The following is a 22965-nucleotide window of genomic DNA, read 5'->3' on the forward strand; positions in this document are numbered from 1 at the left end:
TTGCCCAGGCTGGAGTACAATGGCATGATCTCGGCTCACCGCAACCTCTGCCTCCCAGGTTCAAGCGATTCTCCTGCCTCAGCCTCCCAAGTAGCTAGGATTACAGGCATGCACCACCATGCCTGGCTAATTTTGTATTTTTAGTAGAGACGGGGTTTCTCCATGTTGGTCAGGCTGCTATCAAACTCCCGACCTGGTATCCGCCCACCGTGGCCTCCCAGAATGCTGGGATTATGGGCGTGAGCCACCGCACCCGGTTACTCCTGGATTTTTCAAATCTGGCTTTCACAGGTAGAGCTAATTCAGGGACAGGATCATGCAGAAATTCACAGAACGATGAGGGTCTCTATGGTGTTTCTTGGGGAAAGCATGTTGTCCTACCCATAAAATACCACCCAGTGTGCTAACAAGGTACCATGGCTTGCTCAATGTTGGATTTAATTTAGCTCCTCCTTGGGTGGTTGGCTATTGTACAAAATTTACTTTGACAATGCTTTCAGATTTGATGAAATGGTGGCTTTATCTTTTGTAATTCCTCTGGACTTTGTAATTTTAAAAGCAAGCAATCTTAGAGTGGGAAAAAATTAAAATGTGTTAAGGCACCATTTCTAATATATTAAAATAAGTATAAGGAATACTTAAGAAATAGGTATAAGGAACTCATCTCATGCCATTATTTGGGAGAGAAAAAATCTAATTTGATAACTTCCACATCTGCCTGTGGTTCACGTCTTGATGTCATTAAATAGAGTATGAAATCAAAGAAGGGTTTTTACTCAAACCATTTACTGTTCATTTCACTCTATGCATAAAATATCTCAGAAATCACTGTCTTAGTAACTTATTCTGCAACAAAGACATGGAATGTCTATATTTCCCTTGTATGGTGGTTGTGATGATTGGGTTAAGTGACTGTGAAGGACTCAGAATACTGCCTGCCATGTGAAGAGTTCAGTGAATATTGGTTATTACCATCTTCTTGTACTCGTTGGAAACAGGAGTGGCATTTTTTGGTTTCCTCATTACCTACCCCAGTTGCCTTGCATGTGGCTCAATATTTAGCCATTGACTACAATTCAGGGTTTTCACATTTACACTCTGGCTTTTATCCAGTCTGAATGAGTTATCTGATCACCAGAACTTACAGTCCTTTGGCCTCACTTTCAGGGTCTCTGAGTCCTGAAAACATTCCCTCTACAAGAGTGGAACTCCAGTTGGCTGACTTTCCACTTATCTGAAAAGAGCAGAGGGAAGGAATTTGTCATTTTTTTCTCCCTAAGTATCTTATCATCTCAGAATGTTACTACTATAGTCTATGTGGTTATATATTTTAAAACAATATTTTGTCTACCTTTTTTTCCCCCTTATTCACCACTGATCAGGATTTTGTCTAAAAACATAAATATAGAGCATTTTCTGGGGTACTTATTTCAGAATTACAAATGTATAATTTTAGCCTCTTAAAGCAACAGCTAGCCACAGTAAAATGGCTGAGTGCCTGGGACTGGGAAACAGGCTGCCCAGGTTCTAGTCATGGCTTCCCCATTTTATTTGCTGTTAGATATCTGACAGATAATGCAACTTAACCTCTCATAGCTTCAAACTCTTTGCTGTAAAATAAGGTCCAAATCTATTCCAGAGTTTTTGAGACAGTAAATGGCAAACTCCTATGACAGTACTGAACCCACAGCAAGCTTTCAGTACATTAGTTATTTTCAGCACTGAAGATTATCTAAACTACTTCCCAAGCTGCAGTCTGTGAACCAGCAGTATCATCCTCATCTGGGAACTTGTTAGAAACGCAAATTCTCTTGTCTACCCCAGACCTAGTGAATCAAAAACTCAGGGGGTGGGGTTCAGCAGTGTGTTTTAACAAGCCCGCCAGTGAGTCTCATGCATACTCATGTTTGAGAACCACCAACATAGACTGGAATCCTACCAAGCGCTCTCTTCCCTCTCAAAGAAAAATATTCCCACAGTAAATCCATTAAAATTCAGATACACTAAGTTAACTGATAAGATGACTGGATTCTTCCTATATCTGAATAGTTTTCCATAAAAATGACTTATTGAAACTGGTTTGCCCTCCTATCTCAATCGTGTCTTCATTACAGTTTCTCTGCGCTCAGTGTCTCCTTTATGAAATAAACAGCCATCTCTGTCCCTGGAAGAAGTGTGTCAAAAGATTTTAAAGAGATAGGCATTATTTCAAGGCAATATATTATTTTGAAATATAAATAAAAGTGGAACTTATTGAAACTGAAGGTCTTGGCTTGTCACCTATCATAGGAATGAAATATAGTTAAGTTCAGAGATAATTCTACAACTTAAAAATTTTGGTCACTAATTTTGGTGTTTACCTGTTTTCTCACAGAATTCATAGAGATATTAAATTTCTGTGATTCTGATTGCTATACTTAAAACTTGAAAGCCAACAAAGAAATGTTTGTCAAGTTGTCAACAAGGAGATTTTTGAAGGATGTAATGGAAACTGAATAAGGAAGTCTGAGGCAAAAAGTCTAACATCATTGTGACATATATAAAAGATGACACTACTGATCCCTTTATAGTTTTATTAATAACTATTATTTTTCATATACTGGTTGCACTGACTCATTTTTGCTCTTTTATTTTTTAGGCAGATGGTTGGTTTTTGTAGGATTAAGCAGTGAGGAAAAACAGCAAACTAAAAATGCTACTTCAAATATAGCACCACTCACCACATAAGGCTTAAATCAATATATTGCAAGTAATTTCTATGAATGTTGAACAATGCAACATAGTGTATGTGAAAAGATCTTGCCTAATAAGTTTCATTCTACTCCTCAAAGTTACTGAAGTCAGTCAACTATTAATAACAGAATTTTTATAGAAAGATTCCATCTTCTTTACTGTTAGATGTTATACTTGTCTTGTACTATGATAAAATAATGAGCATTGTGCATCACACCTTCTGATAATCTCATACTTCTATAAATACTGAAAGAAATAATCACTCTTTTAAATTTAGAGAGAGTGGGTTTTAGGCTAACAATTTGTTTCTTCTTTCCAAGACAGAGTCTTGTTCTGACGCCTATGCTGGAGTGCAGCGGTGTAACCTCAGCTCACTGCAACCTCTGCTTCCCAGGTTCAACCAATTATTGTGCCTTCACTTCCTGAGTAGCTGGAATTACAGGTGTGTCCCACCATGCCCAGCTAATTTTTGTATTTTTAGTAGAGACAGGGTTTTGCCATGTTGGCCAGGCTGGTCTCGAACTTCTGACTTCGAGTGATCTGCCTGCCTTGGCCTCTCAAAGTGCTAGGATTACAGGCCTGAGCCACCATGCCCAGCCTCTAACAACTAATTTTAATGAGTATTACTGGACTAGTCTACAGGTTCACTGAAAGAAAGGCTACCTGTGAAGATGTGTTTAATTAGCTTTTGCCCTCATATCTCAATTCTGTCTTCATTACAGCTCTGTGCTCAGTTTTTCCATCTATGAAATAAATACGGCCATATCTGTCCCTGGAAGAACTATGCCAAAAGATTTTAAAGAGACAGGCATCATTTGAAGGCAGTATTATTTTAAAGTATCAATATTACATTTCTTGCAAAGAGCTGCTGAAAGTTAGTTCTCGGTTTTTTGCGCTTTTAATGAGTTTATTCTGTCAATTGGGAAAATATCAACTTCAAAATCTAAATATATGCCATAAAATGTTGGGACAAATTTTGAGTTGAAGACAGCAGTACAAACTCACGTTGAGCTGTGTACACACCTACAATAATAATTACAGATGTGTACATATGCATGGGTTAATATACCTACATATTTCTCAATTCTGCTGCAAACAATGACATCCCAGTAGCAACAAGCACATCTAATGCCCAGTTCTTGGTTTCTAAGTATGATTCTCCAACAAAAGGAACCAGGGCTCTTTGGAGGAGGGGTTGATTCTAGGGATTCTAGCATTGGGGCAGGGAATATACAAGATGAACCTGGAGCATCTTGTAGTGCCAGAAAGCAAGGAAGTGCTCAAAAATCAAAAGGATGGGCACATCAAAGGGACACAGCAGCCAACCTGGCAGAACTCCTAATAGCCAAGCTGGACAATTTAAGCAACAAATAAATACTGTGCTACCCAAAATACAAAATATACATGAGTCCATACTGATATAAACAAATTAGAGTGGGAGGGAGAGACAAATTTCCCATATGCAAAAATTCCAAATACTACATATGGATATTCCCACTTCCAGGAGGTTGAATGTAATCTTCCCCACCCACCACCTCCCATGACTGGACTTAGTGACTGTTTTCCAAAGAATAGAAGTATGGAAAGGGAAAATAAACAGTAATTTTCAGCAGCAAAAAGCAACACACACTACCTTAACCAAGTGTCCAAAGTTAATACACCATCAAGCTGATAGCATGTAACTCCTGACATGATGCAGTGAGAAGGACCTTCACCTCTGGTATTCTTCCAAAAAATCCATAACCCCACTCTAATCATGAAGAAAACATCAGACAAACTCAAATTGAGGCACATTCTACAAAACACCTGATCAGTACTCCTCAAAACTGTCAAGTTTATGAAAAAGAAAGACAGTGGAACTATCACAGACCAGAGACTAATTAGGCATGATGACTAATTCAGTGTGGTATCCTAGACTGGATCCTGGAAAAGAAAAATGACATTAATTAAAAAACTAGCACAATCTGAAAAATAAAGTCAAGTTCTGTTAATAGTAATTACCAATATTGGTTACTTAGCTTCTGACAAATTCTTCACGGTTAAATAAAAGGTTAACACTAGGGGAACTGGGTGAGTGGTCACAGAAGCGCTCCATGTATCTTTGCAACTTCTCTGTAAATCTAAAAGTATTCCAAGTTTTTTTTAAAATCTGAACATAAAAACTGTTTCTACTGATTTTTGTGTAATTTGTGATCATGAATTATATTTTATAAAGATATTCTGAGTTTGTCCTTTTGAGAAAGCCAATGCTGCTAACAAAATCCATGAATTCATTATAAGTGTAAAGTTACCTGGACAAATATTTCAATAATAAATATTGACAAACCATTAAGTTTTTTTTTGTTTTTTTTAAGATAGAGTCTTGCTCTGTTGCCCAGGCTGGAGTGCAGTGGCACGATCTTGGCTCACTGCAACCTCCACCTCCTGGGTTCAAGTGATTCTCCTGCCTCAGTCTCCTGAGTAGCTAAGACTACAGGCATGCGCCACTACGCACGGCAAATTTTTCTATTTTTAGTAGAGATGGTGTTTCGCCGTGTTGGCCAGCTGGTCTCAAACTCCTGACCTCAAGTGATCCACCCGCCTCAGCCTTCCAAAGTGCTGGGATTACAGGCATGAACCACCATGCCTGGCCGATAAGCATTAATTATTAATAATGGCTTACAAAACTGTATCTTTTATAAAGGTTTGAAATAAAGAATCAATTGAGGATTCCAAACATTTAAGAGGAAGCCCAGTTTGCTCACTTAGCCACAAGGCATACATGCGCCTTGTCTCAGTGGAACAGCTGCCACCAATTCAAGTTGGAAGATACTAGGTTCCTGGCAATGACACATCTCCAAAGTTAGGAACATGGCCCTTTCTGCAGAACATATTTTTCCTTCTTCCCTGTTCTACCTGTAATGACTTACAAAGAACCGCCTCTCCCTATGCTGTCCTTCTCTGACTTTGAAAGTCATTTCATCTTAATAACTTTGGCCATGGGTTATACCCAAAGGATATATATGGCTTGAGGTCCTGGGCTACGGAAAGGTTAACAACCAGTAGTCAGAAAAGACCAGTCTAGGAAACATAACTGAGCATTCCAAGAGATTGAAGTTTTCCACATTCATAGACATCTTCAGAAGCTGTTGAAATTTTCTGGGATTTGCTCTAAACATATGGTAATAATTTTCAATGTAAATAGGAGATCTACAAGAGGCAGTTATTTATATCTTGCCTTTTCCATCCCTTTGGCTCTAGTTAAAGGGATGCTTTGATACTGAAAAGCAGTATCAAGCACAAATTTTAGTAAGACCACAGTTAGTAAAAGGTTATAGTCTTTAAAAAATCTATGATAAGAAACAAGTGCTGGGAAATAAATAACAAGGCATAACAGCAAATAGTGCCTTGATGTTAAGTATCTTTTCATTTATCTCATTAAATCCATCTTTTCTCCAACTTAACAAAGGTTATAGCAAAAGATAACATTTGTCATGTGAGTAGCTCATAAAATAGGAGTGGCTATGCTTCTGAATCACATTCACATCACCTTCTAGGCATATTACATAATACTCAGCTATCCTGGATTTGCTCCCTACGAGGTTATCAGCTGATGGTTCCAATTTTACAAGTGGAAAAATGGAAACCTTGTCCTTGTAGGTAGTCCTAATAGAAATGGGACTTACTCATATGCTCAACAGGCTACAGAGAAACAACATATTATGTTGTACTTTAATGACATATTATGTGTAATTAAAATAGAAAAAAAAAGTCCGTTCCTTCTAGGCATAAATGTGTATTTAAAATTTCATAGTAAACAAATACTTGTAAGTAATAATTTCCCCATATTTCCAAATAAGATAATGTTGCATAGACCTTATGAATTTTATATTTGATCTTTTTGGTAAATACGGTTGTGAAAATTAAGTTTATATTCTTCTTTTTAAATATTCTCCGCTTAACAAGCACTTGTTTTTGATATTGGTCAAGACGTTTGGCATAATAAGTTAGGAAGCAATGCCGGAGAAGATACCTGAGAAGACAAGTGTGCCCTCCCCTATCTCCCTCACTTTTTTTTCTTTGAGGTTTTAACATCAAGATATAAATTATTGTAAGGTCTCAAAATAATCCTTTCACAAAAATAAGACAGTTTTATGTTGTAAAAACATTATTTGTCAAAGGTTATGTTCTTCCATCTTCATCTGTCACCAGCTGTCAGCATCTCCTTTAAAGATCGGTTTTTTCTTCATAATGACACCTGCATGCAGCTCGTTGGCTGTCCAGATATGGTTTACAACCCAAATGTATAACACTGTCAAACAAGAGTTCCACTGTTGTTTCACATGCTGCAAAATAAGAAAATGGGATTACTGTTGGGCAACTGCATTGCTCTCTTTTCACCTATGTTACACATTACGGCACAGCAACAAGCATATCCCTCGTGAGCACTGAAATGTATTCTAGATGAAAGTCACCAAACTCTCACAAGCTGTAGCATATTTACATACACACATGTAGATATCTATAGACTTCCAGTTTTAGTCTCTTTATCATGCATCTTACTTTTTGTATGCATTCAACTGTTCAACCCAATTTTTTTTTTTTGAGACAGTCTCACTCTGACACCCAGACTGGAGTGTCATGGTGCAGTCATAGCTTACTGCAGTCTCCACATCCTGGGCTAAAGGGATCCTTCCACCTCAGCCTCCTGCGTAGCTGGCATTACCATGGCCAGCTAATTTTTAATTTAAATTTTTTAAATTTAATTTTTAATTTTAAACAGATACACAACACCACACCCAGCTAATTTTTTTTTTTTTTTTTTTTTTTTTTAGGGGCGATGAGGTCTCACTATGTTGCCCAGACTGGTCTCAAGCAATCCTCCCAACTTGTCTTCCCAAAGTGCTGGGATTATAGGCGTGGGCCACCATGCTTGGCCCAATTGTTTAAACTAGACAAATAAGAGTCTTTTAAAATAGCACTGATTAATCAGTGTTAACTTTCTTTTTATTTGAAAAACATAATCACTAAGAGATGTCTGATAATACTCTTAAATTTGCATTTTAAGAAAAAATGTTTTAGGTGCGGAAGAAACAAAGTGTAAAAATTGAAACCTCAAAACATTTCATTATGGCCAATGGCTTCTGAGGACTGATCATACATCAGTTAAGAGGCTTAACGTAAACGGAATCCAATCTCTTTGACCAATGTCCTAATTTGACTTGGGGATATGGGAGCATAGAAATCAAAAGTACTTTTCCCCAGTCAGGTTTGTTTATTTGTTTGTTTGTTTATTTATTTTGAGACAAGGTCTCACCTCACTCTGTTGCCCAGGCTGGAGTGCAGTAGCATAATCTTGGTTCACTGCAACCTCTGCCTCCTGGGTTAAAGTGATTCTTCCACCTCAGCCTCCTGAGTAACTGGGACTACAGGCACCTGGCTAATTTTTGTATTTTTTGTTAAAGGTGGGGTTTCACCATGTTGGCCAGGCTGCTCTCAAACTCCTGGGCTCAAGTGATCCACCAGCCAAGGCCTCCCATTACAAGCGTGAGTCACCGCACCCGGCCCAGTCAGGTTTTTAAATTTTTTTAAGACTGTGAAAAGGTGATTTATTTACTTTTCTTATTCTAAGAAACCTGAAACATCCAGGTGAGATTATCTTAACATGTTACACTAAAAGAGATATAGCACAGAGTGACTTTTAGTTATCCAAATACTTTTAGTTTCAAAATATTCATGTTAAGGAAGAAACCTGTCATTACAAAATCTTAACATTTTCAAAGTTCTCCAAAAGACGGTGCCATTAAGAAACAACCAACCACAGAAGTGGAGAGGCTATGACTATTAAATAGGAGGTCACAAGATTATTGGTTTCACATTCTTCTTAAATCAGAAAACAGGAAATAAATCCATCTATGCTTCAGGTTTACAGCTAGTTTACTTTAGCCAAAAGCTGCAAAGGGAGACAGAGGCTGTGAATTCAAGATTACCTGCAGCAGAGATTTCTTCCTTGACATGAATTATTAGGATATTAGAATCAGGACTATAATATGAGACTATTTGGAGAATACTGTGTAATAGACAGAACACAGATTTTAAAGTCAGGCTAAATGCTCACTTGGGGCAAGTTACTGTTTTCTAAACCTTCGTTTCCTTCCTTGAAAAATGGGGATAACACCACCTACCTCTTTAGGTTTCTGTTGGCATCAAATGAAAACATGAATAAAATATCTAGCACAGTATCTTATGATAAGTGCTTAAAATGTTATTTTCCTTTCCTGCCTTGCCTCTTCTGATTTCAGTGTATGATATGTTCTTTGGCTTGACAGTAGAGAAATATTATAACTATTAGTATTTGAATGGTGATTTATTTGTATTTCCACAAATACTTCGTTTCATCCTTATGACAACTCTATGAGATGAGTATCATCATTCTCCTTTTAAAAATGATACCAAAGGGCCCTTTCCCTTTGCTAGTTTGGTTTTGTATCTCTTCACCATAATACCTCATGGCAGTGAGTACAACTATATGCTGAGTCCAATGAGTCCTCCTAGTAAATCACTGAACCTGGGGGTCATCTGGGGACCTTCCCAACAGAAATAGGTAAAGACAAGTCTTCTAGAAATTCCTACTCCAAATCCGGTGTGCAATACTCTTAAATTCACTGATGGTATGGTCTGAATGTTTGTGTCTCTTCGGAGTTGAGGTTGAAATCCTAACCTCCAAAGTGATGAAATCAGAAGGTGAGGCCTTTGGAGGTGTTTAAGTTCAAAAGGATGGTGAATGTGATTAGTGCTCTTATAAAAGAGGCCCCAGAGAGCTATCTAGTCCTCTCCACTAAGTGAAGACACAGTTAGAAGGCATCTGCTGCAAACTAGAAAATGAGTCCTCATCAGACACCAAATCTGCTAGTGCCTTGATCTTGGACTTCCCAGCCTCCAGAACTGTAGAAAATAACTTTCTGTTGTCTGTAAGCCACCCAGTCTATGGTAGCAGTCCAGACGGACTAAGACAACTGGAATCAGAGTTTCAAACATTAGCTACTTTAGGTTGTTACATGATGACTGGAGATATATTTTAGGGTACAAGGTAGATGAATTCTCTCTCTTGGCCTTAGACACCCCTACTCTCCCAAGGTTTCCTAATGCTTTTTGCTTCTGTGACTATAAATCATTTTAGATTACAAAATCATCAGCTCCTCACCTCAGAAAATTGAAGTCTGTGTCACAATAGATAATATATGTGAAAGATTTCTATTGACAAACCCTATACTAAAACATAAAGCATTTGATAAAACTTTAAAAAGTACACTCATCCCCAAGCCACCAGAACATCCTTACCCTGAACATGCTGAGTGAGTCCTAGTGTTTTCTGTACATCTCGGCAGATCTTGGAGAGGCAATATTGGAATTCCTCATCACAGTCATTCTTGCTTTTGCCACAGGTCTCATAGCACCTGTCGTGTTGGTTGCAACACTTTGTCAGGGAAGGGATACCAATGTTAAGCTGCAAAAGGCATTTGGATGGATTACTGTCAATGAAATGCAAAACTCCTCTGCTGAAATACCACATTCAAATAGATTAAATAGGCATAAATGATAATGACTGCTGTATAGATAGTTCCAAAATCCATTTCTGCCTACAAATATTTTCCATGTTATAAATCTCCCCATTACACTTACCCACACCCACCCATGTTACTCTCTCAGCCATGCCTCACTGCTTCCTATTCTGCACAGGTAACACTCACAGTTACCTGTCAGTAACAAAACTTCCATTTGTCCAAAACACAAAACATAAGTTTTAAAAAAAGAAAGATAAATCTAAGTCCATTAAAGATTCTCCAGGGGCTAAGCAAGTATGATTTTTGGATATTCAAAGTGTTTTGTGGCCTCTCCTTCCAAATAAAATTTACTTTATGTGAAATATCACAGAAAACTTTCCTACAACTCAAATTTTGTTGTTTTTTGATCTTTAAATATTTCTCCATTCCCCAAAGATACTATTACTCTGAATCTATAACTTCAATTATTTTAAATAACTTTATACACAAAATCCTTGTGTCTAGGAATCATTCTCATAAACATTTTTTTCCCCATAATACTTGGCTTAGATCCAGTCTCTCCTACAACAACCACACAGCTATCCCACTTAGTCTTGTTTTAATGTAGAAAACATGATTTATCTATACTTTTTCCCTCTAAGTAGTATTACTTCTGTACTCCAAACTTTTCAACTATGTATGTGATAATATTAGGAAATATCACTTAAATAGTATGAACATCTATAAGATTCAAAAATAAAACAACTTTACTTCATTTACTTTGGTTAGGAGTTTTGCCAAAAAGAATCTAATAAACCTGATCACTCTTATACCCAGCTAAATTATTTGTGAATCTAAGAGCATGCTGATAGTCTTATATCACCAAAAGTATTACATGATTTACCAGTTATAAAACTTATCAAATAAAAGACAATATTTACATGAACACCAAACAGTGGAGAGCCACATCCATTCGGTGGGGAGGGTTTATAACCATAACGTGGGAAAGGCTTAGATCCTATAAAATATAAATGGTATCATAATTAATTTTCAAATATGATAAAAATAAAATAAATACTCAAAAAGGTCAATATGCTACATTAGTCTTAGAAATATTTAATATTTACTTGAATGCTAACGTAAGTGCATATGTCTTTATTCTGATGAGCATTAAGAACGCTAATTAGACTTTTTATTTCTCCTGTGGTGAGGAATATATACAAATGTACACATATACACATATACACATATATAGCAATTCATAAAATGTAATTATTTGTAAGCGTATGCCATACGAAACATACAAAAGCTTATCCTGGACTTCTGGAGATTTCAGAGGTCACTTCCCAGATAGGGTTCATATGTATGAAAGATAAACCCAACCTGTTTTCCTGTACATTCTAACACTGTTTTTTAGAGCTAAGATAGTATCTTCCCAATCTCCCACAAATGCTTCATTGCATACAAACCTCAATAACCATTAACTAACCAGTTTACTTGGGCAAAGCCTAAGGCTAAGGAAGACAAGGTCATCTGATGATCATTTAATAACCTTAGTACTACAAGACATTACAGGACCACACAATCTGCCTGCTGCCCTCCCACTCGGTCAACCATTCCACAAATATACTCCTTTGCCTTAAGAGGCATACTTGGTGAACTACGGTACTCCAGAAGTACTGCAGTTCTAATGAAGTATTTCCAAAGAACAGAAGACTTGGAAGGCTAATGCTCCCCAGTAGCATCAAGTGTTCAGCAACAAAGAAAAAGATGACATTATCATAGCAATCTTAAACTTTGGAAGGTACTTCAGAAACATCTCACCTCATTTAATACAAGCTTACCTCAGAGATACTGCAGGTTCAGTCCCAGACCATCACAATAAAGCCAATATAACAATGAAGCGAGTCACACAAATTTCTTTGGTTTTCCAGTGCATATAAAAGTTTGGTTTACACTATGCTGTAGTCTATTAAGCGCTCAATAACACTGTCTAAAAAAACCAATGTACAGACCTTAAAAATAATTTATTGCTAAAAAATGCTGACACAGATACTAAGTGAGCACATGCTGAGGGAAATATGGTGCCAATAGACTTGCTCAATGCAGGGTCGCCGCTAACCTTCGATTTGTTAAAAAACAAACCACAATTGTTTGTGAAGTGCATTAAAGCAAAACACATTAAAATGAAGTATGCTTGTATAGAAATCACTTCAACCTACCAGTCACCTACTGTCTCTTTGAATGTTTCCCACAACCCTCCTACATCAAGAAATAACCTATTCTACTGTGAAATGACATCAATTGTTAAGACATTCTTCTGCCTTCTTGTAAGTTCTACCTGTAAACAATCCTCTGCCCCTTGGGGAAACAGAAAAATAAGCCAACTCCCTATTTTACACAATGATCCTTTCAAATATTTGGGGCTACAATTTATCTTGCCTTCTAAAATGAGATATTCCCAGGTATTTTACCCTAAGACATGGCAATTTCCAAATATGACCCCACAGTTGGATACATATGAGTGACACAAAGTATTCTACCAATTTTCGTTTAACATTTATTGGTAGGAGACTTAAATAAAGACAAGGTTACCCTCCAAAAGTAAATTGAGGGTAAAAAAGCAACTCTTTCAGTAATCAACCACCAAAATAAGTAACCCCTCAAGGTAATCATTGAAAAATGGTTTCAGCTGGGCTCATGCCTGTAATCCCAGCACTTTTGGAGGTTGAGGGAGTAAAACTGCCTGAGCCCAGGTTTTTGAGACCAGCCTGGGCAACATGAGACCCTGTCTCTATTTAAAATATATATATGTGTGTGTGTGTGTATATATATATATATACACACACACACACATATATATATATATGAATTTTTAAAAAATAAAAAAAGAGAAAAAAATAAACGGTTTCAGTGACTTGCTCAGAAGTTCCATGCTCAACTGAGGTCACTATATACAGCCTCAAGAGAGTAGTATAACCTCATGAAGATATAAAGCTATAGCCTGGACTGGGAGCGATGGCTCACACCTGTAATCACAGCACTTTGGGAGGCCGAGGCAGGTGGATCACCTGAGGTCGAGAGTTCGAGACCAGACTGACCAACATGGCGAAACTCCATCTCTACTAAAAATACAAAATTAGCTGGGCATGGTGGCACATGCCTGTAATCCCAGCTACTCGAGAGGCTGAGGCAGGAGAATCTCTTGAACCCAGGAGGTAGAGGTTGCGGTGAGCCAAGATCGCGCCATTGCATTCCAGCCTGGGCAACAAGAGCGAAGCTCTGTCTCAAAAAACACCACCACCACCACCAACAACAACAAAAAAAAACCTATAGCCTGCTCTAAAGGAACAATCTATACAAAAAGGAATGGTTAAGATGAGTCTAGAAAAGGGAAGGCCAATGATAGCACTTAGGTCTTGTTTTTCCAACCCTGTCTATCATAAGGATGGGTCCTTAACTTCCCTTGGAAGATGAGGGTAGATGACTCAAGCTATCACAGAGAAGTCACCGTGATTCTTCAACTCCTACTTTTAGTCCTTCATTCTTTTTTTTTTTTTTTTTTGAGATAGAGTCTCGCTTTGCCTCCCAGCAAGCTGGAGTGCAGTGGTACGATCTTGGCTCATTGCAACCTCTGCCTCCCAGGTTCAAGGGATTCTACTGCCTCAGCTTCCCGAGTAGCTGGGACTACAGGCGTGCGTCACCAGGCCTGGCTAATTTTTGTATTTTTAGTAGAGATGGGGTTTCACCATGTTGGCCAGGCTGGTCTCAAACTCCTGACCTCATGATACACCCACCTAGGCCTCCCAAAGTGCTGGGATTACAGGCGTGAGCCACAGTGCCCGACCCGGTCCTTCATTCCTAAGAAAACAGTTTATGACTTGGCTTCCTACTTACAAGGGCCTACAGAGGAAGGACATACTAACTACTTGGATGTCCAGTGGGCATCTCAAACTTAAGCTGTCCCTCCTGACATTCACCTCAAATTTGCTCCATTCACAGTTCCCTATTTTCAGTTAATGGTAACTCTATCCTTCCAGATGCTCAGAGCAATAATGTCAGCCATTGTTGCTTATGTTCTTGCGTTCTTATACCCCACATTCAACCCAACATATATCCTGTTGGTATATCCTGTTGATCTACCCTCAAAATATCCAGAATCTAATCAATTCGTACCATCTCTACTACTACCAATCCCACTCCAAGCCACAATGGATTATTGCTATAAACTCCTAACTAGTTGCCCTACTTTGGTTCCCCTGCCCCACACTAACCCTCATAATCCAGTCTCCACACTGAGCATAAGTGATCTTATTAAAATATGTTAGATCATGTCTTTTTCTGCTCAGAGCCTCTCCAAAGACTTCTCATCTTATTCAGAACAAAAGCCAAAGTCTATAAAGCCTATGAAACCGTGTATAACCTGGTCCTCCCATGATTTCTCTGACCTCATCCTCTTCCTATTCTCTCTTCCTTTCTTCCTTAACCTATTCCTCTTTGCTGTTCCACAGACACTGCAAGTCTGCTCCTGTACCAGGGCCTTTGAACCTGCTCTTCCTGCATGTAGATGCCCTTTTTCCTGACACTAGTTTCTCTTTTACTGCCATGGTTTGAATGTTTGCATCACCCCAAAATTCATGTTGAAACATAATCACCAATGTGATGGTATTAGGAGGTGGGACTACTAGAGGTGATTAGGTCATGTGGACAGATCTCTCATGAATGGATTTGTGCCCTAAAAAAGTGGCCCTTAAGAGCTGCCCTGCCCCATCCATCACCATGTGAGGACACAGCTAGAAGGTGCCATCTATGAACAAGGAAGTGGACCCTTACCAGACAATGAATCTGCCAAATGCTTGATCTTGGACTTCACAGCCTCCAGAACTGAGGGATAAATTTCCGTTGTTTATAAGCCACCCAGTTTAAGGCATCTTGTTATAGCAGCCTGAACAGACTAAGACATTCACCTTCTCAGCAAGTCTTCCCTGACCATACTATTGTAGCACATATGACCTTCTAACATACTGTATCACTAATCTACTGATTTTATTATGTCTCCCCACCCTAAAATGCAAACTCCTTGAAAGCAGACATTTTTGTGTTTTGGATTCCCAATGCCTAGAACAGTGCCTGGAATAACTTTGCGATTAATTTTTGCAATAAGTATGTGATGAATTAATGAACAGAAGACTTGGAAGGCTAATTTCCATGGCGGTTGGAATATTCATTATAAATGGAGATCATCCATTGAGAAACCCTGCTGTTTGCCCTAAGGCCTCTTTTGAGTTTGGTGAGCATTCATCAGCCTCCAAAGACTGATCACTTCTAGCTTGTCACATCTCTTTAAAATACGGCACCTCAGACTGAACATTGTAGGGTAAGATGGGCTTTTTAGCCTTTTGTGGTGGATAAAGTACTTGTATTAAAACAGCCTAACATAGTATGTTTCAGCTGTGCCTCACTGCTAACATAGACAGTAGTTAAAAAAAAAAAAAATCAGTTATTTCTAAAATGGACTTTTTAATACCTACTGCTAGAGGCTTAGCACTTCTGCAATTTAATTTTGAGCCTAAATATAAGATTGTATATAGTAAGATTCAATCTTGTTTGTTTCAGTTCACCATTCTCGACTGCTCAGCAGTTTTTAAATCTAGAGCTATTCACCCAGTGTTGCCTGTTGCTCCCAGATAGTCACAAACTTAAGATGCAGATATTAATCAGGACAGGTGTCCACTACAGATGAGTCCTCTCTCTAAGCAGCAGTGAAGTCATCAAATCATATCCAGTTTTTCTCACAGGAGTATCATGAGAAACTATATATTTATCTATAGTTTTCTTTGCCCTAACACACTATAAACCTCTTCACAGAAAAGGAGAGAGGCTAGATCAGCATTTAATTATTGGGAAGCCCATTCTAGTTCCTCAAGCTTCATCATGAACCTCTCTTTCGTCAGGGGTTTTAACAATCAACTGTTTAAAATGTTTAGAAACATATCTAGAGATACACATTAAGTAATAGGTCAAGTTGTTAATCTGAAAAAAGTACAATAAATACACCAGAGAATGTTCAAAAAGTCTGGAAACAGGAATAATAGTGTATTTACAATATATATTGTTCAGATTAACTGGACTATTTTAAATTTAGAAGTATATCATCTAAAAAAGTGTCTAGTGGTTAATGAAAAACATATTGAGTGTGTCATTTGAAAATAAAACATGATGTTTATCCTATGTTTCCAACTTTTTAGACACCTTATACATTCTCCCTCCCTCCCATCTGCCAGTCTACAGATTTCTGGTACCTCACCCTTTTCCATGAGAAGCAAAGATTACCACCCTAAGACAAACGATATGGGCCTACGGCTTTAAAGACATGTGTCGCAATTGTCTTTTTTTTTTTTTTTTTTTTTTTGAGACTGAGTTTTGCTCTTGTTGCCTAGGCTGGAGTGCAATGGCATGATCTCAGCTCACCGCAACCTCTGCCTCCTGGGTTCAAGCAATTCTCCTGCCCCAGTCTCCCAAGTAGCTGGGATTACAGGCATGCACTACCATGCCTGGCTAATTTTGTATTTTTAGTAGAGACAGAGTTTCTCCATGTTGGTCAGGCTGGTCTTGAACTCCTGACAGGTGATCCGCCTGCCTCGGTTTCCCAAAGTGCTGGGATTACAAGTGTGAGCCACCGCGCCTGGCCTACTTTTTTTTTCCAATCAGAAAGATACTTCCCTCAATGTACATACAACAGCAGTACTTCTATTTTTCCTTCCCTTTACATTTTATCTAAATCCATAGACTTTGATTTCAAATCTATAAAAAAATTCCTGATGCTGGTTATGTGTGTAATGATAGTGATACATACATATGTGTAGGCATGCATGTACATATATAGACATTTTCTCATAAGAGATAATTACCTTTGAATGGGAGAATGATTGGACACAAATGAAGCCAGAAAAACTAAACACATGCCCACCATAGGAGAATAAAGAGGAACAGAGATAGTACAGAGAAGGTCAATTGGCAAAAATGGGAATGGAGGTCCAAGGAAGTAGGAGGCTGCTGTGTCAAACAGGGCTAGTGGTTATAATTCTCCTAAGAAGAAGAGCTGATAAAAATCAAGTAATAAAGAGCCAACATCTACTGTACATGAAAAATTGGATAATAACACCATGAAATTAATGCTGGTAAAAAGTTTGGCTCCCCAGTGTAAACGGTAAAAGGGGCATATGTATTGGTTCTTTAGTTTCTTTCGAAGCAAACTCCGAATGTCATTTCCTCAGAGAGGCCTTCCCTGCTTACCTCATCTAAAATAGCACCCCCTCTCTTTCTAGCATTTATTGACCTAATTAACATTAACATGAGTCAGTTTTTATGAAGAAAGGACTTAGTCTTGCTCATGTAGAAGATATTTAGCACACAGTGGGCACCCAATAAATTACCAGATTAAAACAAGGGGAAACATTCTTTGATGAAATTAAAATAATTCTTTATCCACAGCAAAAAACCAAAAACTTAGAAGTAACTAATTTCCTGATAAATTCTAAAGTATTTTGAAGTTCTAAATTCACCTTTAAATTAAAATAGTTATTTCTGAACAAGGCAAGTTATATAGATAGTTCTTTATTACAGGTTAAGTTGATTCAGACACCAATGTTACAAATGTATTAATATTTTAAATTTTGTTATAGTGTTACAGTGGCCAAGCATTTTAAAAATTAGCATTTCTACTGGTGCCAGGTTTTACAAATAAAGCAAAAACTCAATAATGGAAGAAACAAAATCAGAGTAACATCAAAACACCAACACCATGATGTTTTGGGGCCACTGTCCTCTAAAATTTGTAAGCAGATACAAACCAAAACCACTGTGTACAACTGCATGGAAAGACTATTCATTAATTTCAATTTTTGACTTAAGCAATAGCTCCTTCTCTTGATTGTTTATCATTTGTATGGAATGCTGAAATCTAAAGATTTTCATAGACTGAGACAAAGTTGATTATTTTCCACATATTTTTTCTAAATTTGATGCAAATACTTCCAAATAGACCAACTGTTTTCACCGGAAAGAATATGAAGCAGATGACAAGCACAAGAAGTAGTTTGCTGGGTCACACAAAGGTCTCACCGCAGAGTTTTGTAAGATTCCAACCTGCACTCCCAAACACTTGAGACTTTAAGTATTCATGATCATTAATCTCCAAAGGGTCCTAATGCTACTTTATTTTTCTAGTCTGTTCACTTTCCTATATTCCTCAAATCTCCAACACCCCCATTCCCATCTTCTCTGTCAGCTGATGACCTGGATTCCTACTTTACTGAGAAAAGCAGGCAATCAGGAGAACTTGAACATCCACCCACTTAACCAGCATCAGTGCTCATATCCTCTTCCCACGTTCCTATTAACTTGGCCAAATTCTCTGTGTGTACTAGAAACCACTCCCTCTCACTTACCCAAGGCTATGACTCCAACAGTTCTCTCCCTCATCAGTATTTCTACTCTCCACTGAACCATTCTCAAAAGCATACAAATATGTTATTATTTTTCCTAATGCCTGAAAACTGTTCTTTCCACGTTCTTCCCCATTTCAGTTAATGGCAATTCTGTCCTTCCAGTTGTTCAGGCCAAAAACTGTAGTATCACTTTTGATTTAACTTATACCTAACTTCCAAGCCATCAGCAAATCTTTTAGGTCCTTCCTTGAAAATATATCCAAAATCCAACTACTTCTCATTACTTCTGTTGCTACCAACCTGAACAGAATCACCCCTGTCTTTTGTCTGGACTCTTACATGTGTCACCCTGCTTCCATTCTTACTCCCCAACTTGACCCCTTTTGTTCTCGGCACAACAGCTAGAGGGATCCTAGAAAACATACATCACTGAATGAATTAACGACTTATTCATCATTCTAAAAACATTTACAAGCCAGTTTTGGGTTCTATTTTTCAAAGGAAATCGAAAAGTTTTCTTCCTTAAATCTTCCTTGCTGTAAGGGAGAAAAAAGTTTAAGAAAATAATGGATCATCAAATGTATTTCCCTAAATACTTAACTCTCAATAAGGCCTTTTTCCTATCCAAGAGAGGATGGCCAAAACTAAGGGAGAAAGTCTCCATAATGCCAGGCCCTCAGGTAAAGCAAGGACATGTTTATTTGACCAACCTCTCCCTACCATTAACTCACTTTTTTTTTTTTTTTTTTTTTTAAGCTCTCTTGATCTCTTTCTTGCAACTAAAAACACCCCTTAATCACCATGTTTCTCCAGATTTGGGATTGTTCTGTTTGGTTCTGATTTGGTCCCCTGAATTCCAAAATATAGGAAAGGTTGAATCACTGTTCCAGAGAGACTGCTCAAGTAACAGCAATTTTATTTTTTTATTTTATTTTAATTAATTAATTAATTAATTTTTTGAGACAGAGTCTCGCTCTGTCACCCATGCTGGAGACACGATCTTGGCTCACTGCAAGTTCCACCTCCCAGGTACAAGCTATTCTCCTGCCTCAGCCTCCCAATAGCTGGGACTACAGGTGTGTACCACCATGCCCAGTTAATTTTTGTATTTTTAGTAGAGACCATGTTAGCCAGGCTGGTCTCGAACTCCTAAGCTCAGCTGATTCACCTGCCTCAGCCTCCCAAAGTGCTGGGATTATAGGCATGAGCCACCACGCCTGGCCTAATTTTTTTTTTCTTTCATTGAGATCCAATTATCTATCAGTATGGTGACTTGGACTTGAAACCACATGTCTGCTAAACGTAGAGTACTTACTAAGACAAAAAAAATTTTTTCACTGAGGCATATAACATTTCTTAAATTCTCAAATTCCTTTGTGTTTTTTGTGCCAGAGACCTTCCTATAAACTCCAAATAGTAAATTTTGAGAAGACTGTAGAAGATGAAAGAGATTAAAAAGAAAGATTAAGCCTGGTATAGTGGGGGCATGGTCTACAGTCTTAGCTATTTGGGAGACTGAGGCAGGAGAATTGCTTGAGCCCAGGAGTTGGAGGCTGCAATAAGCAATGATCACACCACTCCACTCTAGCCTGGACACAGAGAGAGACCTTGCCTCAAAAATATTAACAAAAAATAAAATAAAAAGATTAAAACAGTATTTTAATAAGGCTGGTATTCATTCAATTTCAGGGATGTTTTAAATGTAAATAAACTCTAGAACCCTAGACTAATAAATTTACGAACTCGACTCCTTCCAAGTCTTCCCTATCTCTGTAAATGGCAACCGTATCCTTCCTTTGGCTCAGGCCAAAACCTTCAGAGTCATCCTTGACTGGCCTTTCTTCTCAGGTCCATTGCACTTGCTATTCCCTCTGCCTGGAATGCTCGTTCTCCAAATAACCACAGTGCCCCCACTTACCACTTGCAGATTTCTTCTCAAACATTCTTTCATCAGTGAGGCCTTTGCTGAACAACATTTAGAAGAGTAAATTGCCTCCAACATGGCCCCTCGTCTTCCCTGCTCAGACTCCACACTTCCTCTGATTTTACTTATTTACTAGTTTACTGCCCATCTCTCCCTCACCAGAACTCAAGCTCCACAAAGAGATTTTTATGTTTTACTAACTGCTGAATCTCAAAGTAGAACAACATCCGACCCACAGTTGGGACTCAAATATTTGTATAATGAATAGGAATGACTAAGTAAAACTGTAACATTTGCTTCAGGAAAGGCAACCATTTGATCCTTAAATTATGCACTTAATCCTCCTCACAAGTTCTACAAGAACAAAAACATCTTTATGAAGCATACGTTTAGGTGACAACATTTAGGCACAAATTTAAGAAGCAATGAAACATGTCTCAGCACCTGTTCAGCGCTTTAAAGTACACAAGATACAGTTCATCCTTTACTTCTATTAACATAAAACTAGAAATTATCTTGAAAATTGCAGGCAGCAGGTGGCATCACAGCTTTACATGATATCAGTTCCTTTTAAGTTCACTCCTACAACCAGGTTCCAACAATGAAGTCAGTGAATCCCCTATTATTTTCTGCTGCCAGCATAATGAGACTCTAACCTTGGCTAATCTTATTGGAAACATGATCTCCCAAGTGCTCTTTTAACATTTTCAATATCCAAACGAAAGTCCAATATTTTTCTGACCTATTAAAATATTTAAGCACTCAAAAATGTGCTACAAAAGAATCATCTGTCTGAAATACTGAGTTGATCAGTACTCATACTGCCACCAAACAAGTTCTCAGGTTCAAAGAGAAAGTTCGAAAAATATTAAAAGAATAAATGAAAATAACTGTATTAACGTTAACCAACAATGAGGAGGGGGGTCACCGATATCTAAGGAAAGGAGAGTTATCGGAACCCTTTCTCAACACGAGTACACCAAGTCTGTACAAAGGTCGCAAGTTATTGTCTGTGGGTTTGCAGAAAAAAAAAACATTTAATATCAATTATAGAGAAAGTTAATACGGCATGGTTTTTAAATTCTCAGTTTGCTTCGCATGTTCATCCAATTTACGGAAGCAAAAACTGAGCTAAAATCAGTCTGTTCCACTCCATTCCCATGATTCCTACGTCAGTAAGTTCTTGGGCAACTTGGTGCAATTGAGGGGGGAAAAGGTAATTCAGAAGCAACGCAAATGGAACGGACAGTAAACTCAGGTGACCTCTCACATTCTAACAATAGTGGTGTGAACTTGTACCCCGCTTGCTCAATCACAAGAACCGCAAGATTCTAGCAGTGGTTAAGTTTTTCCACAGCCGAAGGACACCGTCAAGGTCTGCCTTGCATCTGTCACTCACACCTCCAGGACCTCCGTCACCCCAATCCCCCGAAAGTAGGAGCCCTCGCTGGGCCCGGGTGCCCCCTCACCGTCACTGCATTTATACTGGCAGAGACCGTCCTCGCCTCCCAGGAGGTCCAAGGCAGCGTTCAGGTACGTGTCTATCTTATGAACGCCGTTCCGGATGGTCTTCAGGGTGGCCCTCCAGTCGGTGGTCTGGGCCTCCTCCTGGCACCTGACAACAGCGGCCATGAGGAGGAACAGGAGGGTGAGCGCGGGGCGCGGAAGCAGGGCCATCCGCGCAGCGCGGGGCTCTACGGGTCCGCGAGCTGCGGCGGGGGGCGCGTCCCCACAGAGCCCCCGGGAGGCGCTAGGCAGCGGCGCGGGCCCCGGGCTTGGCAGCCGCCAGCTCCATATCCACGCCTCCTTCCCGGCTGGCCGGCAGGGCCTCGTTGGCTTTACGTGAACCGCCTCGGGGAGGCAGCGCCGTCGCGGGGACGCGCCCGCTCACCTGGACCACCGCGCCCGCTCACCTGGGCCAGCGACCGTCCCTGTGCGCCTGCGCCGAAGCACGGAGCGTCAGCGGCGCACCGGAGGGGCGGGACGCGCAGGGCGTGGGGCGGGGGCGGGGTTGGTGGCGGGGAACCGGGGTGGGGCGCGCGGGGCGGGAAACGGGGGCGCGGCCTCTATGCCCACGTGGTCTCCGCGACGCCCTCACAAGGGCCTTGGTCCTGGTTCACGAGGGAAGCTTAAAAAATACCCAGGCCTGGGCCCCTTTTCTGGGGAGCCTGATTACGTTGGTCCCAGGTGGCAGTGGGCGCCGGTATTTTTTAAAAGCTCTCCGGGCTGTTAACCGTAAAGCGAGAGTGCAGAGCTAACCCGGGTGGGGTTACCTCTGACCTGACCAGTCGGGGCTCAGCGCAGTAGCCCCGAGAGACAAGCTTTTCTGGGTGTG

At 39.3% G+C, this 22965-nt stretch overlaps 1 protein-coding gene across 1 annotated transcript; it reads right to left on the bottom strand.

Annotated features, from left to right (window-relative positions):
- Positions 1-2559: 2559 nt before the first annotated feature.
- On the bottom strand, positions 2560-22588 carry PLA2G12A (phospholipase A2 group XIIA). The gene is made up of 4 exons (XM_025385312.1): positions 22100-22588; positions 11198-11274; positions 10054-10219; positions 2560-7058 (listed from the first exon to the last, which is right to left on the bottom strand). Exons 1-4 carry the CDS (start codon positions 22305-22307, stop codon positions 6940-6942), a joined length of 570 nt encoding a protein of 189 aa, XP_025241097.1. The 5' UTR covers positions 22308-22588; the 3' UTR covers positions 2560-6939.
- Between the last annotated feature and the right edge of the window lie 377 nt (positions 22589-22965).

Source organism: Theropithecus gelada, chromosome 5, assembly GCF_003255815.1.
Source record: "Theropithecus gelada isolate Dixy chromosome 5, Tgel_1.0, whole genome shotgun sequence".
NCBI lineage: Eukaryota > Metazoa > Chordata > Mammalia > Primates > Cercopithecidae > Theropithecus > Theropithecus gelada.